Source organism: Egretta garzetta, unplaced genomic scaffold (genome assembly GCF_000687185.1).
Source record: "Egretta garzetta isolate BGI_Z169 unplaced genomic scaffold, ASM68718v1 scaffold635, whole genome shotgun sequence".
Taxonomy (NCBI): Eukaryota; Metazoa; Chordata; class Aves; order Pelecaniformes; family Ardeidae; genus Egretta; species Egretta garzetta.
The window spans coordinates 562,181-575,798 of record NW_009259710.1 but is presented as its reverse complement, the minus strand read 5'-3'; the positions used below and the strand labels follow the sequence as shown (position 1 = coordinate 575,798).

Here is a 13,618-nt window from a genome sequence, read left to right as displayed (position 1 = left end):
CCACGTACAGGTGTCCTATCTACCCATAGAAAGGGACGTGGGAAATCATACCACAAGAGCCTACACCCACCAAACCTCTACAGAACCTTCACCCAGGCAGGCATAAAACGGTGTAGCACTGCTTGAGAAAGGCAGGTTGGGCTTTTGAATGATTGCACGCTCTGAGAACTAAGCAGTTCTACGACACAGCCCAAGGGAAATTTATTTAAAGTTTTCACATTACAGACCAGACAATACCCCTGCAGCTTCTCCACTCCTGACAGGAGAGGCGCTCTACAGTTTAGAAGCTGTAGATTCCATATCTCTTCTTGGAAGCTTCAGTGGAGGAATTTTTGGGAAAATCTCTTTTGCATAAGGTGTTTTATGAAGTCCAGCTTCTCGAAGAGCTAGCTCAACACGAAGTCTAGGGTCAGCAATGATCTGTAAAATAAACCACAGCAATTCTAAACAGAAAGCAAGCTGTACTTTGCTCATACACACAGTGTATCGTACAGGTTATCTGTGCATGTATGTATTTAAAAGACAGTCAGAAAATTATAGTCAGAAAATACAGCTTTCAAAAGGAGAGAAACTCTACAGTGCACAAGCCTTATCTCACCGCACATACCTTGATATTATCCTTTTTAATATTGATGATGACAAACTATTTTAACAAAGAGCCCTGGTTGCCATTCCTCAGCAAAACTCTAAGGGTAGATGAGGAACTGAGTGATTTAATTCAGCCTGCTCCCTGACGAGTTGCTGACTTCTCCAACGCTCCCCATCAATCCAGCCCTGCTCTCAGCTAAGACTCTGAATCCTTCCTGTTTGTTTCTATGGAATCCAAGTGCTCCAAACGCATTGGTGATTCTTCTCACAGCCTTGCCTCGTGACTACACGGCCATGCCGCTTCCATTTTACATAACAACAACTGATGCTCAGGGGAATTACTTTTATAATTTGTGAAAAGGTTATTTGACAAAACTGGTAAGCCTCTCTGAAATCCTTCCACGGGCTGCAGTGGAGGAGCAGTGGCAGTACGAGAGAGAGTGCCACATTGCCCTCAGTTCCAACATCAACCACCACAGGGCCCAGAGCTGCCGGGAAGATCGCCACTGGGGAACGCTGTCCGCAACCACTGCAGCTCTGGGCTGGGGCACGCTGACGTGCTGGGCAGGAATTGCATAGTACAGCCCGAGCGGTACCAAACCTGCCTGGTGTCGAACCAGGAAGAATATTCTGAGAATTCAGGTATCAATCCCAAATACAGGCAGTCAGAGCCTTTGTAAGCTAAGGCTTTTCAGAACTTCATCCATTGGTCAGACTTGGGTAAATTTTAATAGCCAAACAAAACCCACATGTCTTGTACCACATCTCTCCTTTACCAAACTGAGAAGCTTTAAGATGACTTAAAATGGGAATTACTGGACAAGCTTAGCTATAGACATCGTTAAATTTCAGTTTATTCAGTGCTAAAAGAAAGCTTTTATACCACAGAATTCTATCATAGAGCTTCTCTTTCTGTAAACATAATTTTCGAATTCCAGAGTAGGAATAACTTCAAATGCATAGACTGAGCAGATGGGGAACAGTAAGGGAATAAAAAAATCCTCCCTTATGTTGCTTAATTCCATTAGAAATTGAGCTAGCACTGTCCTCAGCAATCTGGGTGACCTGGAAACAGGAGCACAGCCACTTCAGTTTCCTGCTTCATTTACACCTCACTGGCTGCTTCTCCATTCGCCCCTGCCTATCACATCCCAACTGATCTTCAAGCCACCAACAGCGTAAAGACAGTCAAGATAACTAATTTTCAGCTTATGAAGAGATTTGTGCTGTGCATAATCTTCCAAGAAAAAAAAGAATACCCTGTAATTAAGTTACCTGGGACATAGCTCTTGTGTACAGTCAGGAGAACTTTTATGCTGAGTCAATTCACTTCCAACACTTAGGGCAACACTAACTGAAGCAGGTGAAAAGGAGGCACTCTTTTAAATAAATGCATAGAAACGTAAAAGGGGTGAGTTTTGAAATCAAAAAACAGAAAAGCAATCAGTCAAAACGCCTAGCGAACACAGGAACCGCCCAATGGTCCATTAGCCCAGGATCCAGAGGTGGCAATGGGAGATGCTGTGCAGGGAGAGCCCAGGAGTCCTACGCTGGACCTCAATGGACCTTTGTGGTCTACCCTTGTTGTGCTCCTCCAACATTTACATTGGGTCAGAGAGATTACCCCACCTATTACTCCTATTTTTATTTTTTTTAAACACACATTATATTCTATATCCTAGTGTTAATATTGCTATTTAGGATATATTATTAATATCACTATCATATATTGCTATTATGTGCATACAATAAACTATATAATACGATTACAGACATTACCTGCTGTTCATTGTACGTATGCAACTTAAACAGCGGCTTCTGAAGATCAAACTCTTCTTTGGTTCCAATGCCCATCCGAGCTTTAGATGCCACCGTATCAGCCACTGCTCTAGCTGGATCTAATTTTGCAACAACGGCAACCTGAAATGCATGACATGAAAATAACAATTATCCTATCTGTGTAGACCTAAGGTAGAAAAGGTTACTATCAATAACACATCCTTTGATAGCACCATTATCTGCCTGGTTTAAAAATTTCAAAAGTTGTCTTAAACCACATTGTATCCATAAAAGTTGTAAAGCTTAAAACTTGAATCCAGACTGAAACCACTTTGACAGAGAATAATAGTTAGGAAGATTTTTCTCCTGGTTCCCAATGGAGACAACTTAACTGGCTCACTTAATACAGTGTTGTGCATGCCCAGAACTGCTGCGACGTGGGGAACTGCCTGCTACGTAGGCAGGCTTAACACAGAATTGCCTGCATATTGTGAATGCCAGTTGCCAGTCCTTGAAAACAAACTTGAAAGCTGGATGGCAGTTCCATGAAGAGAGAGCTTATGCTGCTGCCTCATCGCATGCCTGGTAGGAATTAAGCTTACGCTAAGCTGTAGGCTACCAGGAGCCAGCACTTCCCGAGCACGAGCTCTACCGATCTTTGTGCCTACCAGCGGCGTGCGGTCCTGGCTGCCAAGGAGGCTGCGGCTCAGCAAGGCTGCTGCAAGAGAGAAGCAACAGCATCCTTGGCTCTCTAGCAGAGTTCGACACGAGCTCTGACGTTCAAAACTAGTAACCAAAAGGAACCAGCAGACTCAGAATTTAGCAATACCCACAGTTCCTGGAGGTCCAAACTTTCTTCTTTTTCTTCTGATGGAAACAAAGGTGTTCATATCAGTAGTTCACAATTTTTACAGTCGTGGGCCACAGCATGGAGTGATATGCCACAAATAACATAACTGGTTACATAGAAAGGTGTGTGAGCAAAATAATCAAAGTTGGGATACAATCTGAATGGCTAAAACCAGAAAAAATATTTTAAATTATGTATGATAATTTTTTTCCCCATCTCTTTAATAAAATGCCATGTTTTGTACGTGTTGATGAGATCCCCTCTCAGCCTTCTCTTCCCCAGGCTGAACAAGCCCAGCTCCCTCAGCCTTTCCTCGTAGGGGAGATGCTCCAGTCCCTTGTACTCTTCCCGAGTTGCCTGCCCCTTCTTCCAAAAGCGGTGAACTCTCTTTTTCTTCCCGAGTCCCAGCAAAAGCTCCCTGTTCAGCCAGGCCAGTCACCTTCCCCGCCGGTTTGCCTTACAGCACATGGGGACAGCCTGCTCCTGCGCCTTTAAGGCTTCCTGCTTGAAGAATGCCCAGCTTCGGCTCAGCTCTCACACAGAGGATGGTTTGGAGTATTTGACCTCTGTTGTATTTTTTTCTTTCTTCTTGACTTTCACACCCAAATGCTGAAGTGGAAGCACTTAGGTGGCCATAAGCAGTCCATGAGGGACCTAGGGAAGAATTTCACTGGCATGCACTGCAGTGGGATGGTTAACCCTGAAGCCAAAGGACATGCAGAAGGTGAGGTCAAGGCTGCATCAGATCCTGGGACTACCCATGGTTAAAAATACGGTAAGAAAGCTGCTGCATTAGTGCTGTTTAAATTATCCAAAATCAAAAGGGTTTGAAGAGCACCTTTTCTCCCTCCCTTATTTTCCCTTGGCTGCACATTCAGGCTGCAGTTCCTGGTGTGTAAAGAATGTGAACTCCAGATTTTTCCTTTTAATCTTTGGAGGAAAACCCAAGGAGAGAAGATACAAAAATATAAATGAAGGTAAAATTACTCCTTCAAAAGTCAGCAGTATTAAAAAAAAAAAAAAAAAGCCACTGCATTTACTACAACAAACATTAGCAAGCGTTTTCTGGGATGTCCTTTTTAAAACAGCCTGCAAAGGTTTCATGGAGTTAAAACTCTCTCTGAGGAAAAGTCGTCCAAGGTCTGTAAGTTTTCAGAATTTAAAAAGAATTTCAATTACTCATAAATCTTGCCTAAGACTCAAGGCAGACCTAAGATTATTAACCCCCCGCCCAAAATCAATTAAAAAAAAAAAATCATATCCAACCCAGAGAAAATAGTATCTGTCTATGTTCAGACATCAACAGCTTCTACACGGCACAATTTAACAGCGTAACGTTTCTGCTGCCAGAGTTACAAAGCACAAGGATTTGTAACATGACAGAATCACTGCTAAAGTCCAACCAAAAGCGCATTTTAACTTCATTTACTTGCTTTTGGCAGACTGTTCTTTTTATCCTTCCCATCATACGACAGCACGCATCCGTATCGCTAGCGCACACGGCGATGCCAGACACAGGAACACGAGCACCTGCTGCTGGAGTGCTTCGAGGCGTCTCTCTCTCCCCTCTTCTTCCCGGGCTTTTTGAAGGGCCAGCTCCTTTTTCTCCAGCAGCCGTTTTTCCCGTAACGCTTGCCTGAACTTCACCCTGCAAGCAGACACACAAATGGAAAACACATTGGTCAAATGCACTTTTGAATTTCTATATCCCATAATATTAATACGGTGGTTCATCAAAACAGCTGAAAAAAGCAAAAAATGCTTTTGCATTTGACTGTGTTATTTCTGTTGGAGTTCTTTGGTTTGGGGTTTTCAGGGAAGGGGCGTTTGGGGCATTGTATTTTTTTGCTTGGTTTTGGGGGTTTTTGTTGTGGTTTGGTTTTTTAAGCAGCTTGGCTAACCTTTCCGATTTCACTTCTAGAACACAGACTTTCTCTAGCAGGCTTTATATAGCCCTGTTACTCATTTTTTTCCCCATTTTCTTTGCCAAGAAGAAATGTTCTCTGACATCTGTATACGACAGAAGAACTCTTTCCTATAACCCTTTCCATTAAAAGAAACACATCACTCCCAAGCTTGCTGCTGGAAGAAGCAAGAAAACTTGAGAATTACATTTTCCTTCAAAAGTAAAATGAGGTTAGCACAAATAATCCTGAAACTTCTCCTACGGCATTATTTTTGCTGGCCAACTTTTCACAGCAGACTTTTATAGCCCCGATAGTACTACCATGACCCCACTTTCTAACAACCCTCAGCCCACTGCCAAACGTCCTCATCCTTTGGTACATCACTTTCAGCCCTGGTAGAGGCCTTGCCATCGCCATGCTCTGCAATCAGAGCGTTATCCTTCTTTTGCCCTTCAAATTTGAACTTGCCTTTAGAGAACCGGAGAAGAAAGAGCTGCTTCAGCTACAGTAAAACATGTATTTTTATCTTCTTATCCACCAAATTTTAGTAATTAGTAATTTAGTAATATACAGGAGTATATAACTTGAGCTATAAACTGCAAAAATCGGAACTAACCGCACAGTTATCTTGGTCGCTAGAAAAGACCGCTACATCAGTAATCCAATAACAATTATCAGGCCAGACAAATTTGGCCCAAGAGAATGGTACAAAGCTGCCTGAGGGTGCCCCGGAGGCTTGCAGCTTCTTATTGTAGCTGCTGTAGTTCAGGCAGACGAATGCCTACAATAGCAAGCTTCAGGGGTAATTTTGTTCCAGGGAGAAAGCCTGATCATCTTGTATGAAGAAAATTTAATAAAAAGCAGATATTCGTGGTTTTCTGAAAAATGACAAAAATTGAATTACATTGAAAACCTTTCACTCTGCCTGAGCTGACTGCTATGACACATGTTCTAAAATACTCCAGTGCTATCAAATATGAAATCCAGTACCCTGGAAACTTCTGTGAATTACCAGGAGGAACACCAAGGGGCACTCAGCCAGGTGTAATTTCCAATACTTTGTCTCTACTGCAGAAGTTTTCACGTACCTAGGAATGTAACCCATTGCTAAATGGAAACATATTACGGCATTTCCCTACCAGCTGGAATAGGCGTGAGTGATCACTATTGATTGCCCAGGTAACTGCCAGGCAGACCAGGGCAGAGCAAGGACCGAGCACCTTGGTGCAGCATTCCTAAGAAGGTTCATGTTCTCATGACTGTGTTGTCATCTTGCTCGTGCTGGAGAGACCAAGGCTGGTATTCACAAAGATTTGGTTTCTTCGTCAGAGGGCAATGGCAAAGCTACGAAGCCTACGCTCAGGGAGGGCAGAGAACCTTGTAAATACATAGTCACCCGTACGCTGTGTTCCTCATTTGGATCATTCCTCCAATAATTTTGTACTTGGCTTTAAGTGTTCACATGAGCTTTGATTTCACAGTGTCTACATCCAAATAAAGTTGTTAATTCTCTTTCACTCTATTATACTTAACAATATTTAGGTACTGTTTCTTCAAAGTAAACTTAATTTTATAGAAAAGCTTAAAATTAAAATGTCTTAATAGTCAGGTTTGACTAAGTGCCACAGTAAGTACCAATTCTAATAAATCACCGGCTGAAAAATGAGCGTAGCTGATGAATTGCAGTAAAGCCACCTTTTTGAGGTATTGTGGGTACACACTTCCTTAATTTTTGCTAAGCATAATTTCATTAAAACTCTGCTTTCAGACACTGTCTCATGAATAATCAATAGGAAATAATGAACTCCTATGTTTATTATGAAAGCTTTAGCAACACCTTTAAAAATTGGGTTATAATATAGATAGGTTTTTGCCCTGTATCACAACTTGGGTGTTGTCAGCTGAGTCGCATATGAGCAGTAGGAAGCATTACCTTGTGGCTAGGAAGGTCTGCTTGTGTTTCCACCCACGATGGGCTGAATCAATGCCAAACGTCGCCAAGGCATGAGGCAGCCGGGATAGAAAGCGTTTTACACACTAACTTGAAGATTTTGGAAGTAGCCACTGGTTCCCATTGACAAAACTGATGGGCCAGATCCTTTGCTAACTAGGCAGCAAGGGCAGTCACGGGGCTGTGGCTACGCCGAGGTGCAGAGCCTAACCCAGCCCCCAGCTCTGAGCGCGTTCTTAAACACAACAGCAGGAGCTCCAAGCAAAGCTGCCGCGAGCATCGGCTCCAGCATCAGCCCTCTCGTTTGCCCAGCTTTACGAATGGCCTTAACACCCGATTATTCATCCACAGTTTTTCTGGATTCTTTCTGTTCTGCATCCCTTCAACGTGGGGCAGAGAGCGCAAGGGTTTGGGGGGAGTTGGTGAGAGCTGCGCTTCAGGAAGGGGAAAACCCTGGGGCGGGGGGCAAGGGGGGAGAGGGGAAAGGCTGCCTGCAGGAGCACAGGGGAAGGGAGAGATGTGAGATACACGCGCACGGGGTGAAGGGCTGCAGGGCAAACAGCTGCCACTGCTCTGTTGCTGCCGGTTAGACAGACAGAATTCTTGCAGAGAGCAACTCTTCCCTTCTGCCACCCCTGCCCTTTGAATTCAGAGCCAGGACTGGCAGCAGTACAGTGCCGGGATAAAATGCCTGCACGTTTCCCACTTGCTGGCTCGCTGGAGAACAGGACTGTGCCCATCTATTTCTCACAGGTAGTGAGTGAAAATGTTTGCACAATTTCACACCAATTTGATTCTCACCCTGCAACATTAATGCAAAATCTATTGTTCTGGGAGGGGAATGTTCTTTTAGAATATTTTACGTGTGTTCAATCCATTCCATACCTAAGGGACCCGACTGAAATTCATTGCATAGATTAAAAAAAAGGTCGAGCGGACCGTTAGCAACAGAGAAACACCCGCCCTTTTGGAGGCTAATTCTTGAAGCACAATTAAGACTTAAATGCACTTTGTAGCTCTTGACGCCACATTAAAAGAGAGCTTACAATGCAGTGTCTGAAGACATAGGCACGCAGATCTGACTTAAGACATTTCAAATAGCTGAGAGTGTGATCCTATGTGCATATAAAGGACCAGCTGCAGGAGAGCTACATCGTGCTCACATCTCTGCTTTCCACGGGCCACACACACATCTATCTTGCCAACGCTAACTTCCTACCCCCAAAGCAGTCCCACCAGCTACTCTGGCGTAACGGGGTTAAGTCCTGCTGAGGGTCCGTAAGGAGCACGCACACCATTCATCCAGCATCTGCTGTCATCTACCAAACCTTTAATTTTTATTAAAAAAAGGGTCAGAACGCTCTGCTGTCCTTTTCAAATGTGGCCAGACCAGACCTTTTATGATACACACAAGGCATCAGAGCGCTCGTCCAGTTTTAGTCTCAGGTTCTTAGCCTGAAGGAGTTCAAATCTGCATTTTCTGCATTATCAGCAAGCAGCACAACCAGCAAGAACATACAATGGTGCAGGTAAGGGCACCTCCATCCTGTTCTAACAGCTGGACCACTATCAGCAAGCAATACAAAAGGAATGGGAGTAGAAGAAAGCAAAAAATGAATGATTTTTGCCTACCTGTTGGGGCACTTGACAGGATCTGGGCAGACCTAGGTTCTTAGCCCAGCCCTCGTGACTTTTTTAAACACTGTTTTACAAATTCCTTATGAAATGACTGTTGGATAAACAACTTAATACAGAACAGATATTGTGCTTGGAGCAGAAATCACAGTGCAATCCTCTTCCCCCTCCCACATTTCTGAATGCAGATAGCATTGCTTATCGGGATTTTGTGCCGAACTCACTACTCTCACCATCTCCCACTTGATCACCATCTATGGGAACTTACCTAAACTTAAACCCACTGGGGTTTAGGCGAGTGCTGGGTAGCCTGCTGCTCTGAAGACAACAGTTCTAGGACCTGCATGCAACATAAAACCGCAGCTACCTAAGAACTTCCAGGCCAAAAAATGAAGTGTCCACTCAGTTAAATGTCTCCACTGTCAGACAGTCACTCGACAGAGCAGTTGTAGAAAGCAAATTTGGACTTCGTCACTTGAAATTCTACATCCAGTTTCAGGTGCTTTTAAGCCTTGTCTTTGATCTGGTCATAGCTCTGGCTATTTAGCATCTTGCAATTACAAAGTGAAACCTGAATAAACAGAGCACCACAGTGACTCTGTGATAATAATTTTATTTTTTATAAACCTGGTTATTTAATTTTAAATCACTTGTAAGAGCAATTCAGGATAACAGCAGACCATTTTTTGATATCTTATTGTACCTGTTAGAAACACTATGCACTACCCAGGCCATGTCTGGTACTCGGAATAGTCAGTCAGCTCGCGATCCAAAAATCTTCTCCTTTCCCAAAAAAGCCTGAAAACGTGTCAGATCAGAACTGTGGTACCGGCCTGCTCCATCTTTCATGATTGGTTCTGCAAAGACTCAAAACCAGTCTAGGGGCTGCCACAGGCGGAACGTGTGCGATACCCTCAGTTTCTACAGGAGCGCGGTTCTGCCCTGCGCAGTCGTTCTGCAGCGTGTCTGCCTTCATTCACTACCATACGTATTTTAAAATGCCTTACACCGTACTTGTAGCACTGCAGTACCCAATAACAGTACCATCTCTCTGACCTTCTTTGATTAATGTCCCCAAAGGCTTTGAAGATGAAAAGCATTAAGTAATTTCGAAGAATTATTAATCTCCACAAGCAGTCAGCATTTTTCCTTAACCTGTTTTATTTTGTACAGTATGCCACTTCTGGGAAACATAATGCTGAGCATTTACTGACTTCTGATCCGTAATAGCCCAAAGGTGTGATCATTTCCTTCCTGCGTTCCTCAACGAACTGTGCCATTTCCTTACCTTTTATTCTGCAATGTTGATTAGCATAAGAAAAGACCATTCCTTGGCTGTATGGCACAGTGCAGTACACAGGTTTTAAGAAAAGTCATTTTTCCTTATCAGTTCTGCTAAAACCTCAGTAATTCAGGTATGCGTGTTCCTTTTGCTATGAGCTAAAGTCATGGCAGGTATGTTTAAGGAAAGGTATAGATCTATTTGTAGCATAAGGACACAGACATTTAAATTCAGCTGCCAGCAAGGTATCGTAACAAAATAAGATCAAAGTCGTGTTTCACATAGGATGCTTAAGACCAAGTTTAATATTCTAATGCCAATGGTACTTTAACCCTATTTTATTTACGTTTCTGGTCCATGCAATTTGGTGGCTCCCTCTGTGTAGAAAAAGTAAGCCTGTGTAAGCGTTTCTTCAGCAGGTCATTAGAGGCCATATTCTGCAATGAAGATTTGGCAAGGATTCAGATGTTAACAGGCTGAAGTCCTAAATTACATCAAACAGGTGACGAGCATCTACAATGAGATGCACAGTTCAAGACTCTCTCAAAGAATAATAAATATCTTTGAGGCTGTTAAGTGCTTAATGTGCTCCTCTCGCTTGCCTCTCCAACAACACAAACTTGATTATAAATAATTTTGCAAGGTGGGAACGTAGAAGGTCTTATTACCCAGCTACAATTAAAAAAAATCAAAACAGAGCTGGTGCTAATGTGCATACCCTACCATGATTGCAACGGTTTAGCACTTACAAAGGCCTAAAACTTTGATGGATATGAATTAATTCAAACTGACAAATAAATTGCATCCAGGATACACTCATGATGCAACCTTGGTGTATAGCTGGGGTGACTGCCAAACCGGAAGAAAAAAATACTTACCTCTATTTATTCTAATTTGTAAAGTTGGGAGATCAAGGCAAATTAGATTATAAGAAGTTCCTATTGATACTATAGGTAGTCACAATTAATTTTTTTTACCTTTCTCTGTCTTTAACTGCTTGTTCAGCCATTACTTTTCTTAATTCCTCCAGACGTTTTATTTCTGTCTCTTCCTCTTCTTGCCACTTGAGCTGCTTCTCAGCCCAGTAGTTTTTCACCTAGGGTTTAAACAAATACAGTGAACAAAATAACAATCATTCACAAGCCCAAGTAGTGAGAACAAATAAAGTCAGAAAAGCATTAAGTTACAGAAAATCCAATTTTGATCTTTTTAGAATAAAATTTGTATTTTAGAACAGTATGGGTTGACAAAAGATTTACGAGGAGAACAAGAGGGTGCAGAGCCCCCCCAACAGAAACAGTACGACCAGACTGCAGGCACTAATCTGAGTGTTGTTTTCAACAGCAAACTAAAGCCTACCCCTTCCATTTGCTCCGTGCTTTCCTGCTCTGCCACCAAAACCTTCAACTCTACTTGCTCAAGCGTGTGGATGTTCCTTGAGTTCAAGTGTCCTAAGTTGGCTTAAACCGCTGGATCCATGCCAGCCCGGTTCGCTTGGGCCGAGGGGGGCAGCCCGCTGAGGAAGGGGAAGAAGCACACGAGTGGGCCTCATCAGCGTGGCGCTTTCCAAAGCCGAGTGAGAGAGGCCTGAGCAAGGCGGTGAAACCTGAGCAGGGAAGCTTATCTGGGAAGATGAGGCTTTTCAGACGCAAAATGGGGAATTGGAATTTAAACTAAATATTGGTGAGGTAAAACTCTGAATTCTTCCATTCTTCTAATTCCATTCCTAAAACCAGGGCCGTTCTTCAAAGTCAACTTGTGGAATTGTAATTATAAAATTAATTATAAAAGCAATTGAAAGTATCTCAATAATCTGTTGATTTTACAATTAAATGCAAAAAGTTGCCATGGAGGTCTGAGACCTTATCCTACCTCCCAAAATAAAGGTTATTTCTTACAATAAAATTTACTTATAGAACCATCTCACACAGAAGAAGCTTCAGAAAATGGCAATAACAGTAACTTCTCTACCATCCACTGAACCGTACGGAATTTAAGCCTCTCTTGGAGATTTCCATTGAAATGGCGATCAAAATACCATCCTCTGTGCGATTGACTTTGTGTAGAAAAAGCCTTAACTGTCATGACTCGGTCTTCCAAAGGTCTTCCTTCCTTCCATGACAGGTCTTCCAAACAGTGCTTGTTCTTCATCATCCCCAATTTATAAGCCAACCATTTCTTTATACAGGCCATTTTTTACACATGAAGGACATGAGAATAAGGACGGCTATAACCGTATTGCTTAGAATGCTTTCATTTAATATTGTTTGGAATTCTTGTATTTATGAAATAAAACTCCCTCTTTTGCAATTATTCCCTTCCTGTATTCCACGTTGCCTGAAAGCTTTCTCATAAACTCTAATTAGGGGCCAGTGGATACCTCTGAAATTCCATATTTCAATAGAGAGGAAAAAATCTGATCGGCAGTCCAATAGAGCAGCCGTAGTGTTGGTATTGAAGATTTACCCTCATCTTACCCATCCTCAGGTTGCAAGTACCTTACACACCCCGCCGAGGTTACAAACTAGGTAGTGTGGGCATTTCTTTTACACTGATCACAGATATTTTACATGTTCTTCTTGCTGCCACAGAACATCCATCAGAAAAGCAGCCGCAGTACGAGGTCAGCAGCCCTCTTTAAGGGTCTGCGATGCACCACGCTCAAATGAAACACGCGACTGCTGGCCTCACACAGCTGCTATTCCTCTGTGCACAGGCAGAGGACTGTCCTGTATCCACATTACATACAGGCCAGAGGGAAGAGGAAACTTTGCACATCCGAAAAATTCACACATAGAATGAACGTTGCTGGCCCTTGGGTCAACACAGCCGCACCAAGCCTCTTCCCGTCCTTGTGGCCTCAGAGCCACCGGCCGCCGCAAACGCAGTGCGAGCGGAGAGAAACGAGCAGAACAAGCTGTACCACAAGGCAAGCAACGGCGAAGTTTCTCATAACCTAAGCAGCAAACCATCATTAAATAAATCATCAATAAATCATCTCTGGTTCCAGTGCTGGCGGAGATATCACAGAATCTCACAGTCACAGGCTGTGCATTAATCATACCACTCAAAATTTCATCACATCCCACCCTGAAAACTCTTATATAGAAGGTGAATGCAGACACCAAATGCAGAAGTTTTGCCTTAATTTGTTATTTTATAACTGTAAATCCACCATGTAAGAACGGTAACAACACATCAACTGAGAACAAGTACCAGGAAATGTCAGAGTGGGGAAAAAAAAAAAAAAAAAAAAAAAAAAAAAATCACATCTACAATAAAGTTTTGTAACACAATGCACGTACACATCATCTTGAGAAGTTCCTCTGTGTCTTTTTGCAGAGGTTTATGTTTACCAACAATATCTACAATAAGCCAATTAAAGGTAAAGGTGAAACCAATACTGATTTAAATGGAGCCAGGATTTCTCTGGAAGTGCGTGCTTTGCAAACACATAAATATGCTTTCTCAGCTTTTGAACCTGCCGTGAGCGTCTCAAATATTAGAGATAAATTTAAGGATAAATAAAACAAAATAAGGATAAAACCAAGAGTTACCTGGTGGGACCTCACAACTGAGCAGGAGATTGGACTAGAGACCTCTTCAGGTCCTTTCCAATCTGAGCT

At 42.7% G+C, this 13,618-nt stretch overlaps 1 protein-coding gene across 1 annotated transcript in view; it reads right to left on the bottom strand.

The window, feature by feature from the left end:
• Positions 1-273: 273 nt before the first annotated feature.
• CCDC148 (coiled-coil domain containing 148) overlaps positions 274-13,618 on the bottom strand; it is a 54,287-nt gene continuing 40,942 nt past the window's right edge. Inside the window, exons 11-14 of the mRNA XM_009639026.1 lie at positions 10,970-11,088; positions 4,748-4,865; positions 2,368-2,508; positions 274-420 (exon numbers count right to left, since the gene is read on the bottom strand). Of these exons, the coding sequence (XP_009637321.1) occupies positions 274-420; positions 2,368-2,508; positions 4,748-4,865; positions 10,970-11,088 (525 nt within the window). The remainder of the gene's footprint in view (positions 421-2,367; positions 2,509-4,747; positions 4,866-10,969; positions 11,089-13,618) is intronic.